At 37.1% G+C, this 23,705-nt stretch overlaps 1 protein-coding gene across 1 annotated transcript in view; it reads right to left on the bottom strand.

Annotated features, from left to right (window-relative positions):
- Positions 1–1,682: 1,682 nt before the first annotated feature.
- The window catches only part of TFAP2D (transcription factor AP-2 delta), a 29,869-nt gene continuing 7,846 nt past the window's right edge, over positions 1,683–23,705 (bottom strand). The window contains exons 4-8 of the mRNA XM_044292017.1: positions 11,407–11,572; positions 9,140–9,258; positions 6,845–6,986; positions 4,642–4,755; positions 1,683–1,899 (exon numbers count right to left, since the gene is read on the bottom strand). Of these exons, the coding sequence (XP_044147952.1) occupies positions 1,683–1,899; positions 4,642–4,755; positions 6,845–6,986; positions 9,140–9,258; positions 11,407–11,572 (758 nt within the window). The remainder of the gene's footprint in view (positions 1,900–4,641; positions 4,756–6,844; positions 6,987–9,139; positions 9,259–11,406; positions 11,573–23,705) is intronic.

The raw sequence follows: 23,705 nt of genomic DNA, 5'->3' as shown, positions 1-23,705 counted from the left end.
CACATCAGCCGGGGCCCTGCCTGGGGTCATGTGATCGTCTTCATATTCCCTGCACTGTTTCCCTGACTATTGTATTGAATTTTAAAAGTAAAATTGTGGGCACTGCCTTTCCTGATTCATTGCCAAAATTTCAGACTCATATTGATGAAGAATTATTGTGAAATTCATAACAAATCAAATTTTTCTAGAACTGGTTCGCTCATCTGTAAAGGGTAGTCTTTCAGCATTTTGACCATTCTAAACTGCTGGCAACACTAGGTAGGGGCTGAGGAGACCAATACAAACATACCTTTAGTGGAGTTTTTATTATTAGAAGTGGTGTGAATATGAAGCTTTATTCTGCTAGGTTCTGCTCCTGCAAGTGCCCTTGAGGCAGAGCTTCATTATGAAATGTTCTTGGCATTGAGTTGATTCAAAGCCCCTTCTCTGCACTGTGGCAGCTGTAGTAGTGGTCTCATGGTTGGATGCAGGGGCGTAGCTAAAGGCTCATGGGCCCTGGGGCAAGAGTTCAGCTTGGGCCCCCTTTCCCTGTGCTTTGTGGTCAGGGGGGCATATAGGCTTCCAAAATTGAAACAGCCCCCCCCCCATGCCAAATTCTTGACCTAACCCCTTCCCTCCAGCCAGAGTAACAGTGTAACTTGACCAGCATGCACTTTCTATAATACTTGTGTCTTCTTATGTGGCACAAGGGTCTTTGGGCCCCCTCAGGCTCCTGGGCCCGGTAGCGACTGCTACCTCTGCACTCCCTATAGCTACTCCCCTGGTTGGTTGCTAGAGTTGCCACTCAGAGCAGAGGGGGTCACTGTGAAGCAGCTCAAAGCAGATAGCACTTTACTCTGAAGCTCTGTCTCCTGGGCATTTAAGGAACAGAGTCTGGCAGAATAAAAGTTCATATTCTTACCACATCTTAGTTCCACAAATTGCATGGTTGTTCTGTTAGCCCCAACCCCTACCTAGTGATGTGAGCAGTTTAGCATGATAAAAACTGCAGACAGACCTATTTTAAGGAAGTAAACATGAATACATAATTGTGTATATCTCATAAGCAGCCAAGTATGTTTATAGTGCCTGGGAGAAAACCTGGGAGAAAACCAAAGTACCAAGAGGTCCCATCCAACAGAGTTGCTATCCATAAAGTTTGTGCCAATTAACTTATAGAGTCTTGACTCTACTTTTGAAACATATTTGCTTTAGATTGAAAAAAAATTCTTCCAATTGAAAGGAAAATTTTCCTATGAGCAGAGATCTTTACATATGAAAGAGTTGCAAAACACATAAGACATAGTAAAATTTAATGGCGTTCAATTTTATTATCCTCTACAAGTCATTCAATATGGTGTTTTGCTTCTTTTTTTCCCATATAAAAAAAACAGCTCACATTAAATAAAAACATAATGTGAAAAAAAATTGAAAGCAAGAAAAAAATGTCCTCATTGGAAACTTATCTTTGTAGTGGAAACCTATCTTTGTAGTGACACCCATCGGAGGTAACATTGAATGTTTTAATATATATATAGTCATTTCCAAGAGTTTATAAATCAACTAAAAAGGTGAAAATTCACGGAATTTACAATGTTCAAAAGTAAGTGATTTTGGTCCCTTGTAAACAGTCCAACCTAAAGAGATATACAGTTCTTAAAAAAAATAGTCAGCAGCAAAATCTCTGGAGGAGATCAGTCTGGCTAGTCAGTTTTTTCAGTCTTGGCATCTTTAACGACAACGTCTGATGATTTTCTCAGGGGTCCCTTTTCGGAGTTGCTGTTTCCTTGGCTACTTTCTGATACCCCACCAGATTTATTTGTGTGTTTCTCCAAATAATTGAGCATCTCACTTAGAACGGTTTGGAAGGTGCTTAGAGCTGCGCAAATTGCTGGAGTCCCAAAACCGTGAGTAATCAGGCTGAAACACACAAAAAAAAAAAGGTAAAAAAAAAACTTCAATATTAAGGTTTATGCAAAGGTGAAATGGTGAAATATAAGTTAGCCTTGAGGTTATGACATGAGATTGCTTCAAAATCAATTTTGGTAATAAGAATATTCAAGAATTCCACCAGGAGAACAAGGAAAAACTCATTTAACTCACGTTGTACGCAAACGATTTTATTTTAATGTATTTACGTTTTCTGTTTTTCTTTGTCTTTTTTGGATATCATCTGTGTTGGCTCAAAAGATCGGAAGAACTTTTCAGCATACATTGAGATGATACTGGTGCACTTTATTACTTTGAATTCAAAAAATCTGAAATGTTGAATGGATCTTGTCTACGTAAGTTGGAATGCGCTCGTCTAATCATGCAACCCCTGGGCATCAGAATGGTAATTTTTACCTTGAGAAGTTTCTATCAGAACATGGATTACTGTGAAGGATGCGTACAGACGATGAATTACTTATCAGAGCCTTTGTCCTACATAACCACAAATGCCGTACAGGTTATTTCAGTAGCTTATAGCTATGTGCTGCACACTTAGAACTGTTCCATTTTAACTCATATTTTTTATGCTAAATATTTTAGAAACATGTGTTCTGATTTATTCACAGTCATCTCAACATGTTCTATATTTCATATGTAAATCTCAGCCAAGTTGTACTGTTTTCTGGAATCAATTCTAATGCTTAAAGGGATATTCCCATCTGATAAAGTGTTGGCATATTGGTTGTTTTATTATTATTGGTGGAGGTTAGACTTCTGACAACCATCGATCGCGAGAACGAATTGGTGTACAGGGAACTCAGTGGGGCCAAATCAATGCTGTAGCCCTTTTATTCTCAGGATTGGTTAGATTCCCAAAGGTTGGACTCTCACCAATCATATAGTGATGAAATGCGTATTGTAACAATATGTCGTTACTTTACAAGATGGGAATGACTCTTTAATGGTAAACCTAAGCATTTTTGTAATATTCAGTATTGTTTTATTATATTTTTTGCTGTTGCCATTTACTGAGATGTTTTTGAGGGATCTGATATTATATGTGGCTCTATTGCATGATGTTCTTCAGTAACACAAATGGTGACTAGTGCAATGGGTGACTAGTGATGGTCTGACTGCCAAGACTGAATGAAGTGGCTGCAACGTTCTCTGTACATTTTTGAGCTGAAGTACTAGGCACAGCTGCACAACCTGCCACAGTGACTGAATAAACATTTCAAAACCCTTCACACTCCATGGAAATCCCAAGCCAATAATGGTTGGACTCCCATTGATCACATTGATGACCTATCATAAGACATCAATGTGTTTTCTCAGTAAAAAAATAAAAATAAAATAAATTTCAGCTGTGATAGGTTCATGTATAACTTTTTCATTTACCATCAAGTTATTTTAATGTTTTAGTGTTAAGGGGGATCAGCAACAAAAATGTATATTTTATCGAGCCCTTGGAGACTGACATAATTAGTCATTAGTGGAAAAAAAAATTTGGACAGAATAGGATCAGTCATCAGGAGGTATCAGGATTAAAAATAATTAGATTTCTTTCTACACTGTACGAACTGAAGGTAAATATGTAGAACAGAAAAAAAACTAAAGAATATAGTCAACGTCAGTCAAAAATGAAGCTTTGCTTTAAAGATTATCTGTCAAGATCATCTTCTAAAATTGAAGAACTTTTGCTTAAGTGAGCAGGTAGCTCAGTGTGAAGGAGTGGAAGACGTACTGTTTCCTTTGGGGTCAATTAAGAAGGCCAAAAGGCCAGCAAAAAGAAGGAGGAGATATGAATAACTAGACTAAACAAATTGTTAATGAGATTAACATATAACATACTACAGGGTGGGCCATTTATATGAATACACCTTAATAAAATGGGAATGGTTGGTGATATTAACTTCCTGTTTGTGGCACATTAGTATATGTGAGGGTGGAAACTTTTCAAGCATATGCTGTGAAGATACGAGATGTGCAGCACCTGAAACTACGGATACTGGAAGCCTGTGCTAGCATTTCTCCTGCGGTGTTGCTATCAGTATGTGAAGAGTGGGAGAAGAGGGTTGCATTGACAATCCAACACAATGGGCAGCACATTGAACACATTTTATAAGTGGTCAGAAACTTGTAAATAACTCATGAAAGAATAAAGTTACGTTAAAACCAAGGACATCATTGTTTTTCTTGTGAAATTCCCAATAAGTTTGATGTGTCACATGACCCTCTCCCTATTGAAAAAACTAAAGTTGGATTCAAAATGGCCGACTTCAAAATGGCCACTATGGTCACCACCCATCTTGAAAAGTTTCCCCCCTCACATATACTAATGTGCTACAAACAGGAAGTTAAAATCACCAAACATTCCCATTTTTTTAAGGTGTATCCATATAAATGGCCCACCCTGTATACTACTTGATCAAAAAGTTTGAAATGGCAGAAGTAGACTGCAACTTCCTTCATCTATCTTGAACTATTTTGAAGGTATCTTTCAGATGACTTATTTAGCATCATATTGTCCTGTTCATACCATCAGTAAGTGAGAAAGAATCATCACATTATCGAAGCAAAGGATTGCCATCAAGGCAACACAAACAACCTGATTTTGGGTTAAGATAGCTTTTAATCTTCTATTGTCTACATCGTTGTAACAGTGAGACATATAGGATTTTCAATAGCAAATGTTTACAAACTACATTAAAAATGAAATTAATTACATACCTGAAATGCGTTAAGTGTCTCTGAATATCAAGGTCTAGGATTGGAGTTGGCCTTGAGGAACCCAGTGGGGACCTGTCTTGACTGAGGAGGTCCTGAAATTCTTTGCAGATTTGCCTAAAACAATGATGATGAACTTCAGCAAAAACATCGATGACTATATGGTCAGACCACTATACAAACTGAATTATGAAGTTGAGTTTGAGGTCTCCAAATTTAAGGTATAAGGGCCATTAAGAAGGAACAATTAATGCCCATTACACTGTTTATTTGTGGCATCCTTAAGAAAGTTGGAGTTGATAGAGGTAAGTAATTGTTGGTCTATCAGTAGATTAACAGTACGAAGATGGAGAGTAAAGAAACCGATGAATGTCGTTAGTTAAGATGACCTTCAAATATTCCACTGGTTTACTTTGAACAGGGGAAATACTCGCTCTATTGCAAGGAAGTTCTACCACCAATGAAATCATCTCACAACTGTAATTTTCAAGCATATCTAATAATGATTTAATCAATATCAATATGTATATTATAGGTCTTAGTACTGCTCACAAAATACAACTGATGCCAATAAGCTTCAAAAATCCTTTAAACCTTTAGTAGAGTGACTAGGTTTGAACTATTTGTATGATATTGGATCATACCATCTTAGACAGTGGTCTATCTTCAATGGAGGCAGACTATGCGACTGCTACAGGGATCGGGGAGAGGTGGCTTGTCCTAAACTCTTCATCAATGTATTTATATCAGTTTTCTGATGTGAATATGTTGAGAAATATGGTAGTTAAAATTAACGCCATATTTACGAAACACCTGTTCCACTAAACTGGCCAACAGTGATTTTTTTAATTGTAAGTTTTTAATTAAAAACAGGGTGCTTTGCATTCTGTATCGTTAGGGAGTGATTGATGTACATGTCCTGGAAAACCTCATGAGGCAGGGGGGCCCATAGTAAGTGTTGCTATGGGGCCCTATGAAATCTGTGTGTGAGCTTGTCGCATTGTATGCTATGTGGTAGTTTAATCCCAGGGCAGAACAGAAAAAAATAATCAAGTGTTCATATTTCTGGATGACAATTGCACACTATTGGAGTACCTTTTTGGCATTTTTTATACATTTGCTATGTTTAAGCTATGTTACTTTTTTCTCGATCAAAACAATCATTTCTATATTTTTTTACAGATAGAATTACATATGACTGTGCCAGTTTTAGTATAAAAAACCCTTTTTAAAAAAGAAAATGCCAGCATGGTTTCCGTAAACCCCAGCCATGGCAACAGATCACTGTGGGTTAAAAAAGCTGGACCTAGCTTCTCTAGATGCTGCTGTAGTATAAGTGTAGTATTATATGCCAAATTATTCAGAAAAATGACCTACTATGTAACATATGGACAGACTGGGTCCTCCAAAGTGGTTGCCCTTTACACCTAGGTATTCTGATACACATACATAGGTGGTTTCCAGTTGATGAACCCCTCTATGACATCCATAAATCTTAATGTGTTAAGAAGAAAAGAAGGTTTCCCCTTGAAAATAGTCAAGGATTCTTTGCTGTAAGAGCAGTGAGACTATGGGACCATCTACCAGAGGAGGTTGAGAGAATTGATTCACTGTACAAGTTCAAGAAGGTCCTCGATGCCTTTCTTGAGCGTAAAAAAAAACTATTGCAGATTGCGGTACTAGATTTCTGAAGATGGGACATTAATTCAGGGATTTATTCTGGTTACCAGATTTGGAGTTGGGAGTAATCTTTTCCTCTAATATGGGGCAATTAGCATCTGCCTCATAGACAGGCACTTCCACTCCACGTAACAAAGGGGAGCAGGTCACCACTGCCGCCTGTGATTGGCTGCAGTGGTCACATGTTCCCCGACAACAGATGATGCCAGCTCAGAAGAGAGCGGAAGTGCCGGTCCAAGAGCCACACAAACCAAATCCAGCAGTGGGGACCAGGTGAATATCATCAACACTGCAGGTCTGCCACATCTGGGTGGTCTGTTTGGGTCTTGGATAACCCCTTTAAGGACATAATGACATCTTAACTTTAAATGCAAAAAAAAACAAGATTATGGCAATAGGTTTCAGTGCTATATTTATTTTTGGCTACCAACAGGTCATGAAACAAGAGAATTATATTGGTAAAAGTGCTAAAAAGTTTATAAAATTAACATGAATGACCAAAAATTTCAAAAACCCAACCACTTACTTTGTGGCGAGTATCATCTTTTTCCTTGCAGTCTGCTCTTTCTGTTCCATGTGCTGCCTAGCCAGATGTTCTCCCACAGCTTTTGCTGGAAACTCTGTCTCACAAGTGTATCCAAAATCTCGGGCTAAATGCAAAGCCTCTCCTGCAGAGAACAGAACAGAAGAGTTGGTGTAATGAGATTAAGTTAAATGGGTTATGGGATGCAAGTCGATTTTCTAAAATCAACACAGTAAGTAATCACCTAAATGTCTCCCAATGTTCATGATTATTGATAGGGGAATAAGTAAAAATATCTTTGACCCATGTTAGCCAGCAAATAGAAAAAATAAAAATGAGATTCCTTAGTGGTTGATACCTTTTAATGGTTTAAAAGATCATGACAAGATTTCAAGCTTTCCAGACTACTTTATTATAGCAGATCTCCTGGGTTCATCACATTCATGTACTGGTTATATATCAAGGGACCAAAAACTTTCTCGCTCCTTATCTGTATCTGCTAGAACAATTTACTGCTACAAATGTTTGTTTCCTCTTCCTCTTCTGGTTCAGTAGAATCGGACCAGAATAAAATTTGAAGACATTTTTTAAAGACATTTGCTCATCTCAAGTCTTAACATTACTGGCAATATCAACAAAATATATAACTTAGCTATGGTGGCGCTCGAAGATAATTGAGTAGTTAATGTTGAATTTCCCCTTATATACAGCTGATCACTGGGAGTCTCAGAACTGGGACCTCCAGTGATTAGCTTATTGTCAGGGGACTCTTCTAACGAAGAAGGGGTTGTCCAAAGTGGATCAACTCTTTAAATTATTATTTGTAGAGCTTATGGTTGGTGAGGCAATGTAGAACACTTCAAACTCAACTCATACTCCTATAAAGTTATAATACTGTAATCTTATAACTATCTAACTTTAGCAGGACCGGTGGATTTTTTTTTTATATTTAAAATGATCATAGATGTTAGTATTTTTTATATAAAAGAAACAATAAATTATGTTGTACATACTTTATATACTGCTTTATTACTAATTTCCTTGTAACTTTTTTCCTTGTACAAAATTATTAAGACTGAATTTAAAAAAAGAACCAATAAAGAAGGTATATACCAGTTATACCTGGTGATTATATATCTATTGTGATGAGATTATGTTCTTTACATCATAAGAAAACTTGATAGGATTTTGAACATTTTGATAGACCATTATTTGTAGTTTGTGTCATAAATATGGTAATTTGGCTGCTTATGAGATATATTTGATTTCTCAGAAATTGAAATCATAGCAAGACATTATCTTTCATAGGGGTTGTTTATTAGTCGGGAACACCCCTGTCCATAAGACTTATTAGTCACTCAGCGGCTTACATTATGGATAACTCAAGGCATCCATGAACTACCTGGATGGCCATTCATATGAGCAGCCAGATGGTTCATCCGCCCCCCAATCAGCTGTTCTCAGGGGCCTTAGGGGCTATGATACTGTAGCTTTCATAATAAAGGGGACCCCTTCAAACCAAGAATTACTATACAACAAACATTAAAGGGGTATTTTCATGTGGGACATTTAGGGCGTATATCTGGGCACGACCGAGAATGGAGAGGTGCCAGTGCTGACTCGGCCATTTTCTGAAGTGCTACTGAAGTGAATTGAATGAGTTGCACATGTGCAGTCGCCTCTCTATTCCCATTTGAGCGCAATCAGGCTCCACTCTTGAGATGAGAGTTATTAGACATTTATGGAATATCTTGTGGATGTGCCACAAATGTCTTCTTTGATTTCAATGCTAGTCAAATTTCATGGGTAAAACCAGATGATCTCCATTCTTAGAAGAACCTAAAGTCTATGGATTACTCAGCTCTACACTATAAATATCAATTTCTGTGAAAGTTTCCCATTCTTGGCTGAGAAAACACGTGGTGGGCTGAGACAAGTGAATTAATGAAGAGAAATTATTAGAAGTGTATTTGCAAGATCTCTTAAGACCTTAGAAGAAAGACCTTGCTTGATTTGATCAGCACTTCCAAACATTCAAGGGAATAAAAGGAAGCAGGGTTGTAATGCCCACTATGTGAGGATGCACTTTCATCCCTCTCTGACTGAAAGCAGAACTCCAATCCAGGTACTTTATCTTCTCATACACTGTGTGACTTCATATAAAATGATCAAAGACAAGAGGGATATATTCTTCAGATCTGAAAGTTCTGAACAACGGCAAAGATTTACAATTGTTTGAGGACTGTAGAATGGCAGAATTAATGCATGGGTTGTGGGTGGGAGGAAAGGCAAACTTACCTTCCACTAAGGATGTCAACAGTGTTACATTAGCAGCTTTTCGTCTGCCTGCAGGTAAGTTTAAACCAAGCCTGTCCAACTTCTCTCTTAGGCAACGACCCCCATTTTTCGATTTTGCCCTGCAAATAGTAAAAGCCCCCGACTTAATATAAGGACTGTAACAAAATATGGATGTTTTAGTTTGTAAAGAAATTACAGACCACACTTCCATGGATATTCACTCTATAGATAAAAAAATATGTTCCACTTTGTACATCAAATCTGTATAATATTTCATTATTAGTGATGAGCGAATTTCTGGAAATTCAATTGAGATTTTGATTTTGGACCTGACACAGATCAAACGTGATTTAAATGCTCTCTCTCTAAATATTCTCCCTCTCTAGCTCCGCAAAAATTCTCCCAAAATTAATCTTTAAAAAATTCTCATTCTACCGAATCAAAAATTCTGATCAAATTTCAATTTTAACAAATTGATTCCTTCATCTCTAGGTTCAACCTCTGTGACCCTCACTGATTCTGCAAATGAAGGGACTGCACCTTTACCAACCCTTGCTGTTCATAAAGTCATGGCATGTCCTGGAGTATGCCATCATTTTTCAAGATACTCCTTTTAAAATAGCACCTAGTTCCACCAGACTCAAAACCATCAAGGACAGAAGAAATTAGGGCATGTTGGCTTCCATCTCCTTTTCACGATCCTTAGGTTCATTTGCCACACTGTTTTTGGCAAATTTTAAAGGTCCTCTCGAAAAGGGATGACCTACAAAAGCTCCCACCACCCCTTAAAATAAAGAGTGCAGCCAATCTGTGCTGGGTCTCCTCTATCCAGGGGCCCCACAGAAGCTGCATGGGCTGACCCTATGATATGGAAGCTACTGGCATAATTTAAGAAGCATAGTCACTAGACTATAACAGGCTACAAAGAGCTTGAAGTATTTTAGCTATTTGCCTGACTCAACTTGGAGAAAAGCTATATGAAGGTCCTTGCTTATTGGGTAGGAAGTTGAAACCTAAATTTCAATATTGGGACCACAATACCAATACAACAATATCTAACCACTACTAAAACCTGCAAAGATATTTGTAAGTAGACAAAAATGATGCAATACACTAAAAAGCACAGAAGATATTTTGAGAACCATTTTTATGGTTGATACATTGAGTCGTGTTGCATTAGGTGCAATGAACTAGAAAATCAAGAATACACTGTATGATTGTCTAAATATACTGGTTATCGTTAAATAAGTTATCTCATCTGGACAATCCCTGTCTATCCTGTCTATCCTACAGAATATAGATATCAAGGTGTTGGTGGTGATGGGTGCATTTTGAAGTCACTCGATTGGATTCTCTACTCTAAGAACTAGAGCGAAGAGCCACTGCAAAGAGTGGCTTTCTCTCTAATGGACTCAATATGGCCATGTATTACATGGTTGTCTCTTCAGTTAAATAGATGACTTCTTACCAGTGGCGTACATAGAGAAGTAAGGGCACCATAGCAAGGATCAAACCAGGCCCCCCACACAGGACAGAAGGGTTTCTGCCTAAACCCTTTTCAATGACCCTTGGGCCATATTTTCAACTGCCTCATTTGCTAAAAATTGTTTCTTTAGAAGGTAGAGTCCTGACCAAGTTTTCACCCCCAGTAGAAGAGGAGATAATCCCAACTGGGCCCCCTCTTGCCCTGGGACCCATAGCAGTCGCATGGTCTGCCGCTATGGTAGTTACGCCACTGCTTTACACTACCTCTCCCTGGCATTGTCTACGGCACAGGAAATGAGTGGACAGACGTTGCTTTTTCCTAAGATCCCGGATGATCATCAAAGGTCAGAAACCTTCAGCAATCAGTTGATTGCTAGAGCACCGAAGGTTGTCCAGATTAATGGGGACAACCCTATTTATATAGACATATATATAATATAGTAATTGCAGAATTGCTTAACTATACCTGCTGTGCATGGTTGGAATGCATCCAAAGCAAGCAATGTGTATATTACATGTCCATCATGTTCAAGGCATTAGAAGCACAGCAAAAAGGCCACAAGGAAAAAAACTATGGTTGCCACGGGGTGGTCTCTGGGACTATATTTAAGTTATGAAAAAGGGGAGATGATCGTGTAGCATGTTGTATAAAGACATTGTGTCATGTTGGCTATCAGGTACCTTCTACACAGCAGGAATGCACTCAATTTTATATGTGTTTACAGCAAATCATCTTCCGTAATTGCCAAATACAAATATAGTACTATTGACCTGCTTTTTACCTTCGTAATATACCACCCAGGAGAGAAGCATTGAGGCATTCAGGAGGAGAGAGACGTCTTTTCACTTCTGCTATGGTGACCTTGTATTTAGATGTAGAGCTTAGCAAAGAGAGGCGGCCAGGAACTGAGCAGAACAGGTCTGTGGGGTTTACTACGCAGGTACCTCCTAAAAAAACCAGAAACAGTAAGCATATGTTATGACTGCAAAAACAGTATATTCAGAATTTACACATAAATCCAGCTAGGCAGATCATTTTACTCATTTTATGAATCTGTCTTCCAAGACAAAACCACCAATTATGTCTATTTCTGTGTATTATTATGATTTGAATCTGTTATTATCATTGTTATTATGTTACGACAAGTTGGATTTGGCTCTTGGTGACCATGAGAATAGTGGTTCTCTAGGATATTCTGTCTTCAAAATGGCAGGTTAATTATTTGCAATAAATTCAGAGACTCCAGCCAAGTTTGTGTGAAGTGCAATTCTGTTTATTTAGCAAACAATGGTGGTTTCTACGGCAAAGTAAATAGTGACGTTTCGGCACATCCGTGCCTTGATCAGACCAGTGCCGCTTGTAGTGCAGAAGATCTTAGGTGTGGACGCAGTAGAGAGGAAAACATGCGGTTATACCGCTAAAGAGAAGATGGCGGCACTGGTCTGATGAAGGCACGGATGTGCCGAAACGTCACTATTTACTTTGCCGTAGCAACCACCATTGTTTGCTAAATAAACAGAATTGCACTTCACACAAACTTGGCTGGAGTCTCTGAATTTATTACTGATAGGGGTGGGAACCCTACTCCAGCAGAAAAATCCACCGTGCTACAAGGGCTCTGCTTGTAGGTTAATTATTTGTATCATTTATTTTGTTAGACTTTCGGTAAACAAATAAAAATAGATCATGAATAGTTGGTTATATGACATATATGGGGCCTTATTTGCAGTCCCGAAACATTCTGAGATATTAATTCAAATTAATTCTAATGGTGTACACATAGATAGATAATAGATAGATAAATAGATAGATAGATAGATCTATAGATAAAGATAAATAGGTAGATAGATAGATAGATAGATAGATAGATAGATATTAGATAGATAGATAGATAGATAAACACAGACAGAAAGATAAATAGATATGAGACAGATGGATAGATAAATGATAGATATTCCACAGATAGATAGATAGATAGATAGATAGATAGATAGATAGGTAGATAGATGGATAGAGCTTGAGCTTGAGCAAGGCTCTATGGTTGAGCTGAAAAGTTGCATCCACATGGATGAATAAAACTATATTTTTTTACTTTATCTTTTTTGGGAGTGCTGCCTTTTTGCATTTTTCTGTACTGAGCAGTAGTCAAGTCCCTTGTGATCTTGCACCGTGCTTTTTTCTCCTTTTTTCTATTTTTGTATGTTTGGTGCTGCCATGTTGCATATTTAGATGATGGATAGATAGATAGATAGATAGATAGATAGATAGATAGATAGATATGAGATAGATAGATAATAGATAGATAGATAATAGATAGATAGATAGATAATAGATAGATAGATAGATAGATAGATAGATAGATAGATATGAGATAGATAGATAGATATGAGATAGATAATAGATAGATAGATAATAGATGATAGATAGATAGATAGATATGAGATAGATGGATATGAGATAGATAGATAATAGATAGATAGATATGAGATAGATATATAATAGATAGATAGATAATAGATAGATAGATAGATAGATATGGTTGTTATATTTGTATACTAAGTGGTATTTCATGATATGCAAGAATTCAAATTCATGATTCAGGTTTATAATAGGCAGATTAAGAATAGCAACTATATTTTCATTCCCAATTTATCCATCAGGATGCAACCGAGAGAAGGAAAGAAGCTGATAAACGTGGATTACCTGCCCTGTGCTAGCGCATCACTGGAGAACTATTAACCACACAATCTTGCCTGTATTTCCTATCTCTCTCTCTCTATAGATATATATATATGAAATTAATGTTTTCCAACATTCTCTATAAGCCCTAAACCATTTCTGTTCATAAATTGATAAATCTTTTTATTACAAATTCTAGCAGTGTAATTAGTCCTATGCACAGTAGAAAAACTGATGGAACAGTAGAACTAGAACATTCAATAATGAATAAAACAACATGTAGCTGTCAAGAACATAAGGGACGTTTTAATCCATAGTTAAAAGAGCTAAGACTACAAACAATGGTAATAAAAACGTTTATGTGTAATAAAAAAAATAAAGGCATTAATAAAGAAATAGGGTGTATTTTTTCAGTTTGCAAGAGTCAATGCACCTTAGAATGGGGAAAAAAAGAGAAAGAAAAGTTGCAACCATATAAGTGGAATATGGCGAGCCAGACGGGACTTTCTCTTTAGCGCCACAGTGATTAAAAAATATGTACATTTTTATATTAAAAGCAGGATTAAATATTATTTGAATACCATTATATGGATTACCAAGAAGAATTACAAATAGAGATTTTGGAGGCCTATTAAGATAGATAGATAGATATGAGATATATACTAGATGGATAGACAGATAGATAATAGATAGATATGAGATAGATAGATAATAGATAGATAATAGATAGATAGAAGATAGACAGATAATGGATAATAGATAGAAGAATAGACAGATAGATATGAGATATATAATAGATGATAGACAGATAGATAATAGATAGATAGATAGATAATTAATAGATAGAAGATAGATAGATAGATAGATAGATAGATAGATAGATAGATAGATAATGGATATCAGATAGAAGAATAGACAGATAGATGGATAGATATATAGATATGAGATATATAATAGATGATAGACAGATAGATAATAGATAGAAGCATAGACATATAGATAGATAGACAAATAGATATATTTAATTTTTTCAGTTTCATATTTCTAGTCTAGGTTCAAATTAGATGTTAAGAATGTACAGGATCTTTCCAGCAGGGCAGACTTCATACATCTATATGATGTGCCTCCTCACCTATACTTTGACACATGAAATGTAATTTGGCGCTGGCCTGTATTTCCTGATTCTACCCTCTTCTTTGAGGCTGACTGTACACTATATATTTTTAATGTACATGAATGACAATTGCACTATGAAATAAATCATGAACATGCCCACAAAAGGATCCTGCTGGTAACAACCATCACATTGCTGAAGGCTACGTCTTAGCTCGGGCTCAGCACTGCCTGCGTTCTGGAGAAATCTATTATTCAGCACGATATGCATGGAGGCATCTTCTTATTCAAACATGCAAGGCAACGCGTGGAATTTGTCACAAATTAAGAAAGATGATTACCGAACCATATAACACTATATTAATATATATTTGCGGTACTATATCAGAATATACCTATGATGTCATAAATATCTGACCTCTGCCAAAATGTGTGGTAATACATATAAGGATACAATAGATACAGACGTGGGTATATAAATGTCTGTATTTTGTATGTATGCCCCTTTTCATATGTACAGCGCTATGGAATGAATGGCGCTTTAATAATAATAATAATAATATATATATATATATATATATATACTATGCATAAGAAAACACTGGCATTTTTTATTTAATCAGCTATATTTGCCTTTTAACATTAAGTTAATGTTTTTTTAGAGCTTTTTCGCTGTAGATTTTTTTTCATGGCGGTATATATATAATTGGCATAATGCTGCCTTCCGAGCTGTAACCCGTTTCATAACTTAAATATTTATGTGTGTGCACATTAAGTATAATAATATAGTTCTAAAATAAATAGATATTCTAAAGTAAATAGATATGAGATAGATAGACCGACAGGCATAGATAGATAGATAGATAGATAGATAGATAGATAGATAATAGATAGATAGATAGATAGATAATAGATAGATAATAGATAGATAGACCGACATGTATAGATAGATAGATGATAGATAGATAGATAGATAGATAATAGATAGATAGATAGATAGATAGATGATAGATAGATAGACCGACATGTATAGATAGATAGATGATAGATAGATAATAGATAGGTAAATAGATAGATAGATAGATAGATAAGATAAGATAGATAGATGCTTAAATATCAATGTTAATAAATATAGTAAATATCCCCTGAACATTTTGCAATAAAATATAAGAACGATATCACTGTGTTGGAATGAACACATTTAGGATGTCTAAAACCAATCTAATATTCAACCGGAAAATCTGTTTTTATAGATCTCTCAATATACGTTCAGTATATAACCTACATAGAAATAATAGTAATGAAACTTTATTGTGTATACAAATAAGATAAAAAAAGTCATATTAAAAATCACATGATGCAAGGATAGGTGACAGAAAAAAACGTCCTCCAGAGACCACATATTAACAAATGGGGGTAAATATTAAACAATATACAAAAATAGTAAATACTGGCCAAGCTGCATATGCTGGGCATCGACCTGTAAACAGCTAGACTGGAAGTAATGCCAGATAACAAGTAATTGTATCAAGGCCAGAGGTTAAAAACTATTACCAGTATTCAAAACTCGCCCATTTGTAACAGTGGTCAGTGGTGGACGCGTTTAGTATATGTAATGGATAACTGAAGATTATTAAGGAAAGTTCTTAGAAATAAAATACAATTGTAGACTACATATAAGGAGCCCCGTAGAATGTGATGGTATATTGTGGTATCTTCAGAAACATTGCCGTCATGTTTTAAAGAACATTCAAAAGTCTAATAGGGAATTTTAAAGTCTGGAGAAAAATTGATCCTTAGATAATCTAAAATAAATAATGCACAGTTTTAGACATGGACAATAGACATGGCAGAGCAGAACTGAATTTCATGGAGTAGTAAAACACCATTAAAGCTTCTAAAGGAACATTGTAGTCTACAGAAGCACTGTAGAGAACTCAGACATATAAAATATCATTTTAAATGCCAAGGAACATTGTAACGTAGTAAGCAATGTGGTGGGGTCTACTCATTATGAAATGTTCTGGAGATTTTAAGGTTCTGAAGTGGGATTTAAGAGTTTGAGGTAACACAGTAAATGGAACATGTTAACAGTCCAACAGGACATTGTCTAAAGGACTCTAACAGAGTTTTCTAGAGTTTGAAAGAACATTACAGCACTTAAAAGAACATTGTGTCTAAAGAAAGATTGTAGAGACATAAGGAGTATTCTACGGTCAAAGTCATGGCTGGAAGAAAGACACCTACGGTATAGGACCATTGTAAAGTTGATGGAGTTTTTTAAGAACATTCATTGCCATCATGATTATTATTGATTTGATGAATACTGTAAATTCAAGAGTGTGAAGGAGTATTTTATAGTTTGAAGGAACATGGTCTAAGAGTGCAGAGAGTATTGACTTTGAAAGAAGATTTCAGTGTCTAAATGAGCATTGAAGACTCTGAAGGAGCATTAAAAGTTCTGAAGGTGCAAATTACAGTACACAGGAAGATAGGCTAAAGGTCCATTGTACAGTGTACAGAGTTTAAGGACCATCTTACAGTCCAAAGGAACATTCATTTGTTTAAACACTGTATTCGGAAGGACTCCAAAGCTTTAGATTAGAAGGTAGCATGATAAAATGCATTACTCTACCATGTCCATCTTAGAGTCACATACGTCATCCATAACCAAACTTCAAAATGCCTTGAAACAAAAAAAAGTGATAGACTAAATTAACTTTAAAAAAAAACTCAGATACATGAGGTCTGTTCTCCTTTGCTACCTCTGGTAACTTGTGGCAAACTAGAACATTGATCTTCTCTTAACTGCTTAGATTGTAGATAGTTCAAAAAAATTGGGTCACTAACTAATCATTCCCCAGTCTCAATCTAATGGTCGATTTATAGATATATACATATTTTTTTTTAATTAAATGCAAAACCTGAGTTTCTTTGGAAAGAACATTAAACATGTTGACTCATTTCCGAATGTTTTGATTGGACCAAGACCACTAACATTAGTTGTATTGCACCTGAACACCCGATCCTGAAATTATCATTATTATTGTTTCGTATCACCATAAGGAGGACCATAAATGCAGGACGTGGAGAACTGACCCATACGTTTCACCACACATTTCTCCTAAAGATTCCTCCTAGTCTATGACACTGGGACATGGATTTAATTCTAGTGTTATAATGGTTCAGATTTTAGACTCTATCCCTGTGTTTGTGTCCTTGATATTTATGGTTCAGTGCTATGCCCCATCATTTCTGTCTGGCATTGCTTGGCTCTACTCGGAGAGCGGAGCCAGAGGAGTATGGATCCACAGAATATCTATAGGTTTTCTCTACACCTCTTACTTGGAGTGCCTAACAGAAAGGAAAAGGCACATAGCTCAGCTAAGTACTTCTGCTCCTTTGTTTTAGCAATAAGTAGGGGGGTTACAGCACCCAGGGCTCCTCTGATCAAAACCTCTGACATGTCATACAATTACACTTACCAGTTATCTATAGTGCAGTACAGTAAAGGCTTTACTACACTACAGTGTACTATAATAATGTACTGTATTCAATATACTTTTATATTTTAAAGCTCTTGGACCCCAATGCAAAAACAAACACAAGGCCCCACATCTATCACACATTATTTACTGGTATAATACTGGTCTCGTTGTATGGGACAGTGGACATTCAAGGCCCTTCCGGATATGGGTGCGTCTGCAATCTCTGCACCCCCGGATATTACACTACATTTCATTGCAATATACCATACTATACTGCACTACACTAAACTATATTACACTAGCCTACTGTCCACTATACCACACTATATCATACTTTACTACACTACACTATACTATGATATGTTATACTTTATTACAGTCCACTATACTACACTGTACTATATTATACTTTACTATGCTACATTATTCTATGATTTTTTATACTTTAATACAGTCCATTATACTATATTATACTTTTCTATACTACACTATACTATATTATACTTTACTATACTATATTATACTTTACTACACTATACTGTATTATAATTTACTATACTATATTATACTTTACTACACTATACTGTATTATACTTTACTATACTATAATATATTATACTTTACTATACTATACTGTATTATACTTTACTATACTATAATATATTATACTTTACTATACCATGTTATATTATACTTTACCACACTACACAATACTATGATATATTATACTTTACTATACTAGACTATACTATATTATACTTTACTACACTATACTGTATTATACTTTACTATACTACACTATACTATAATATATTATACTTTAATATACTGTTATATTATACTTTAAAACACTACACAATACTGTGATATATTATACTTTACTATACTAGACTATACTATATTATACCTTACTACACTATACTGTGTTATAATTTACTATACAACACTATACTATGATATATTATGCTTCACTACACTATACTACGGTATATTATACTTTACTATACTACAGTATACTTTACTGTATTATACATTACTACACTACAGTATACTATGATATATTATACTTTATTACATTATACTATATTATACTTTACTACAATACACTATACTATTATATACATTACTCTATACTACGGTATATTATGTGTTACTACAGTCCACTAAACTGTGCTATATTATACTTTAGTACACTACTCTATACTGTGATATATTATACTTCACTACACTTTACTATGTTATATTGTACTTTTCTGCAGTGAACTATATTATGCTATGCCATACACTGTACTCTTCTATACTTCACTAGTGTATACTTTTAAACAATATCTCTTCTCTATGTATATTATTGCACCATGTTATGACACTTCGCTAAGCTCTACATTACTACGCCCAATCTTACACTAAATGCTATTGCACATTTCATTTCCATATGGAATAAAAGTTGTAAAGCAGAAGTGAGGCCAGTTATGGGGTGACCAGTGCTACTAATGTTAATTAAGTACCGTTATATGATAACCATCAACCTCCTAGGGAGGATAATAGCAAAAATAAATGACAACGTCTTATCCATCCCCAAAATGACCCCAATATAACAGATACCCCAGGAAGTCCTAAGCGAGAGGCAGCTACATCAGGAATATGTCCTCCATCTGTGATATGGTGGGAACATGCTTTGCCCAATGCATTACGAGGATACAATGAAATATAATCCTGTTCATCCTGTGTCCTGGCATCCTGCCCAATGATGCAGCTTTTATGTGATAGGAACATGGTATTTGACTATAGAATGAAGTAAGGGGTGGAGAGGTATTTCCTTATAATGACTGATACCTTCTATATACCCAGTGCCCTGGCATCCTGGCCCTCTATGGTGGCAGATATAAGTCTAGTAATGCAGTCAGAGCATCTTATGGGTTTATGGGGTGAATTGATGGAACAAATGTGCTTCCCTCTTTTAATGGCCGAAGTGTGTTCCAAATTCTTCTTATGGGGGCATTCAGGCATTTGTTTGGGGCGTTCTGCAAAGACCGAGTTCCCATAAATACGGCCATTTGTTGTAGTTTCCCTCTGCCATGGTACAAAAATGCTGGGGGGGAGCTGATATCAGAACCTATACCATAGGTTTCTATTGGATGGTTTCTGGGCATCAGTATTACCACCAGACATATCCCAGTGACGGACAGAAAAAAGTAGACTGTAACGTATTTCCATCTGGCTCTTCCAGGCTATGGAAGCCGGAAAAAGCGCACATGAATATCATGAGGCGGGACACTACTGATACATGTGCAACTACCCAAAATGGCAGATTTTACTCTAGTGATGTAGTAGGAACAAATATAGAGAAATGTCTGAAGCCTCCCATGAACCCCATTGCCCTGGCATCCTGATATTAATGCATGGCCCACTCTTAAGTGGCAGATAGGAACATTTCATAAATATTTGTCCCCTATATTTTCCATGACTCAGACCTCCTGTGTACCTGGTGCTGGGGCATCTTAGCCTTTACAGAGTGGCTGATATCAGTCTAGTGATGTAGTAGGATCATATGAAGTGTCTAAGGTATGAAGTGGCTGGGAGGTGACATTCCCTTTTAAAGACCAAAGTCTTCATTACAACCCCTTGCCCCGGCATCCTGGCATTGACCCATGGCTGTGTGACAGATATAAGTCTAGTAATACAGTAGGAACATATGATGTGTCTATGGTATGAAGTGGCCGGGAGGTGACATTCCCTTTTAAAGACCAAAGTCTTCCCTACACCCCTTGCCCCAGCATCCTGGCATTGACCCATGGCTGTGTGGCCCATATTAGACTGGCAATAAAGTAGGAACATATGAAGTGTCTAAGGTATGAAGTGGCCGGGAGGGGACATTCCCTTTTAAAGACCAAAGTCTTCATTACACCCCTTGCCCCGGCATCCTGGCATTGACCCATTGCTGTGTGGCAGATATAAGTCTGGTAATAGTGTAGAAACATATGAAGTGTCTAAGGTATGAAGTGGCTGGGAGGTGACATTCCCTTTTAAAGACCAAAGTCTTCATTATACCCCTTGCCCCGACATCCTGGCATTGACCCATTGCTGTGTGGCAGATATTAGTCTGGTAATAGTGTAGGAACATATGAAGTGTCTAAGGTATGAAGTGGCCGGGAGGTGAAATTCCTTGTTAAAGACTGAAGTCTTCCTTACATCCCTTGCCCCGGCATCCTGGCATGGACCCATGGTTGTGTGGCAGATATAAGTCTAGTAATACAGTAGGAACATATATGATGTGTCTATGGTTTGCAGTGGCCGGGAGGTGACATTCCCTTTTAAAGACCAAAGTCTTCCCAATCCCTACACCCCTTTGCCCCAGCATCCTGGCATTGACCTATGGCTGTGTGGCAGATATTAGTCTGGTAATAGAATAGGAACATATGAAGTGTCTAAGGTATGAAGTGGCCAGGAGGGGACATTCCCTTTTAAAAACCAAAGTCTTCATTACACCCCTTGCCCCGGCATCCTGACTTTGACCCATTACTGTATGGCAGATATAAGTCTAGTAATACAGTAGGAACATATAAAGTGTCTAAGGTATGAAGTGGCCGGGATGGGACATTCCCTTTTAAAGACCAAAGTCTTCATTACACCCCTTACCCAGCATCCTGGCATTGACCCATGGCTGTATGGCAGATATAAGTCTAGTAATACAGTAGGAACATATGATGTGTCTATGGTATGAAGTGGCCGGGAGGTGAAATTCCCTTTTAAAGACCAAAGTCTTCATTACTCCCCTTACCCAGCATCCTGGCATTGACCCATGGCTGTGTGGCAGATATAAGTGTAGTAATACAGTAGGAACATATGATGTGTTCATGGCCTGTATTGACAGGTGGAGTGACTGTCCCTTACAATGACCGAAACCTCCCATGCACCCTTCGCCCTGGTATCTTGGCCCTCTAGTAAGTGGCAGATATTACTCTAAAGTCTAGATTATTTTTTTTAAACCAAATAAGATCCGACGTCCCTCTATCGAGAAGTAAACGCCTCGCCGTCCGCCTGTCAGTCACCTCTAAAGCAATTTGACAATCTCAAGATCTTCTAAAACTGAAAGGAGTTCAGATCATATTAATTCCCCAAAAATGTTTTGATTCAAAGTAGTTTGTATTTTATGTTGCCAAGGGCGAATGGAAAAAAAAAAACCTTGTTGCCGGTAGTCTTGTCCTCTCTTCATGGCCTAGAGGCGATAGTAGTATTTAAGCTTTTTGAAATTTGCCTGGGGCATCCAGGCTGCATGATCACAAAGAGGAACATGAGTTTTTTTGGACTCCATCATCGAGATATCATGAAACGTTACGGGCCAAAATGTCACCATGTTATTTTTTTTTCCCCTTTGTCTCCAAATATTTAGAACCCCCATCCCCACCTTACACATTAAGATCCAATCCATACAGCCGTACACATTTTTTTTTTATCAAACAATTCTTCAGAAAACACACGGATCTTTTTAACTAAGCATTCATTCTCCGAAAGAAAAAAAAAAGTGGCAAAAAAAGTTGATTTTTTTTTTTAATGATTAAAAACACTGCCTGCTCCTGTAAATAGCAGCCTGGCTTCTTAGTAATTTCTTTTGAAATTGGTTATCTGAATATTCAACTAAGGCAAAAGCTCGACTCTGTATGAACAACATTAATATGATCTCTGCAGAGTTTGCTACTCGGAAATATTAGCATATCAAAGTAGGCGCCTTAGGCTGGAAAAAGCATCGATACACAAGAAGCCGGCAGAGTAAAGATTATTGGTTGTGATGGGGAGAGTGGAGGAGCTGGAGGGGATGCGCTGCACACCATTAACTAGAAGTGATAGCAGCGGGATCTTTGCGTCACTTCGGCTGCAAATATTATATCTAGACCCTATGATCCCGGGCCTTGGTGGTAGAACATTCCCAAAACAAGGCCTTCAAACGAACAAACAACACCCATCTGTAAGAAAGGACCAATGGGATACCAGGCAGGAAGTCTACGGCTGAGGAGAGTGAAATATTTCACAAATTGCTAGTGCCCTGGCATCCTGGCAATGATACATGGCATTCGCTGAGTGGTAATACAGTAGGAACATACGGCTTGTCTAGGGGCTGTAATAGAAGGTGGAAGGACTTCTCCTTACAATAACCCAAACCTCCTCTACACCCTTTGCCCTGGCTTTGATGCATGAACCTCTACTAAGTGGCAGATTGCATGAATTTCAAACAATAATCAGCACCCATCTGTATGAAAGGACCCGAGGGTCACTAGAGCTGAAGTCTACAACTTACTACAAACTGTTTTCATCTCTCACACCCTGGCATTGATGCATGGCTGAGTATCAGATATTACTCTAGTAATACAGTAGGAACATATGATGTGTCTATGGGCTGAAAGGACAAGTAGGGTGACTATTCCTTACACCCTTTGCAAGGTGCATGGACCTCGAAGTGGAAGATTTCATGAATTTCCCATTGAATACACGGACGTCAAACAATAACCAGTACCCATCTGTATGAAAGGACCAATGGGTTACTAGGGCTGAAGTCTACAGCTTACCACAATCTCTTTCATCCCTCGCACCCTGGCATCCTGGCAATGATACATGACGAGCGGCAGATATTAGTCTAGTGATACAGTAGGAACATACGGTTTGTCTATGGGCTGAGAGGACAGGTAGGGCGACTTTTCCTTACAATCACTGAAGCCTCCCTTGCACCCTTTGCCCTCCCATTGACCTCTACTAAATGGCAGATTTTTTAGATTTCCTATGAAATTGATGGCAGCCGAGAACAATA

Source organism: Bufo gargarizans, chromosome 4 (genome assembly GCF_014858855.1).
Source record: "Bufo gargarizans isolate SCDJY-AF-19 chromosome 4, ASM1485885v1, whole genome shotgun sequence".
NCBI lineage: Eukaryota > Metazoa > Chordata > Amphibia > Anura > Bufonidae > Bufo > Bufo gargarizans.
The sequence above is the reverse complement of the archived record's forward strand: the minus strand, read 5'-3'. Positions and strand labels throughout refer to the sequence as shown.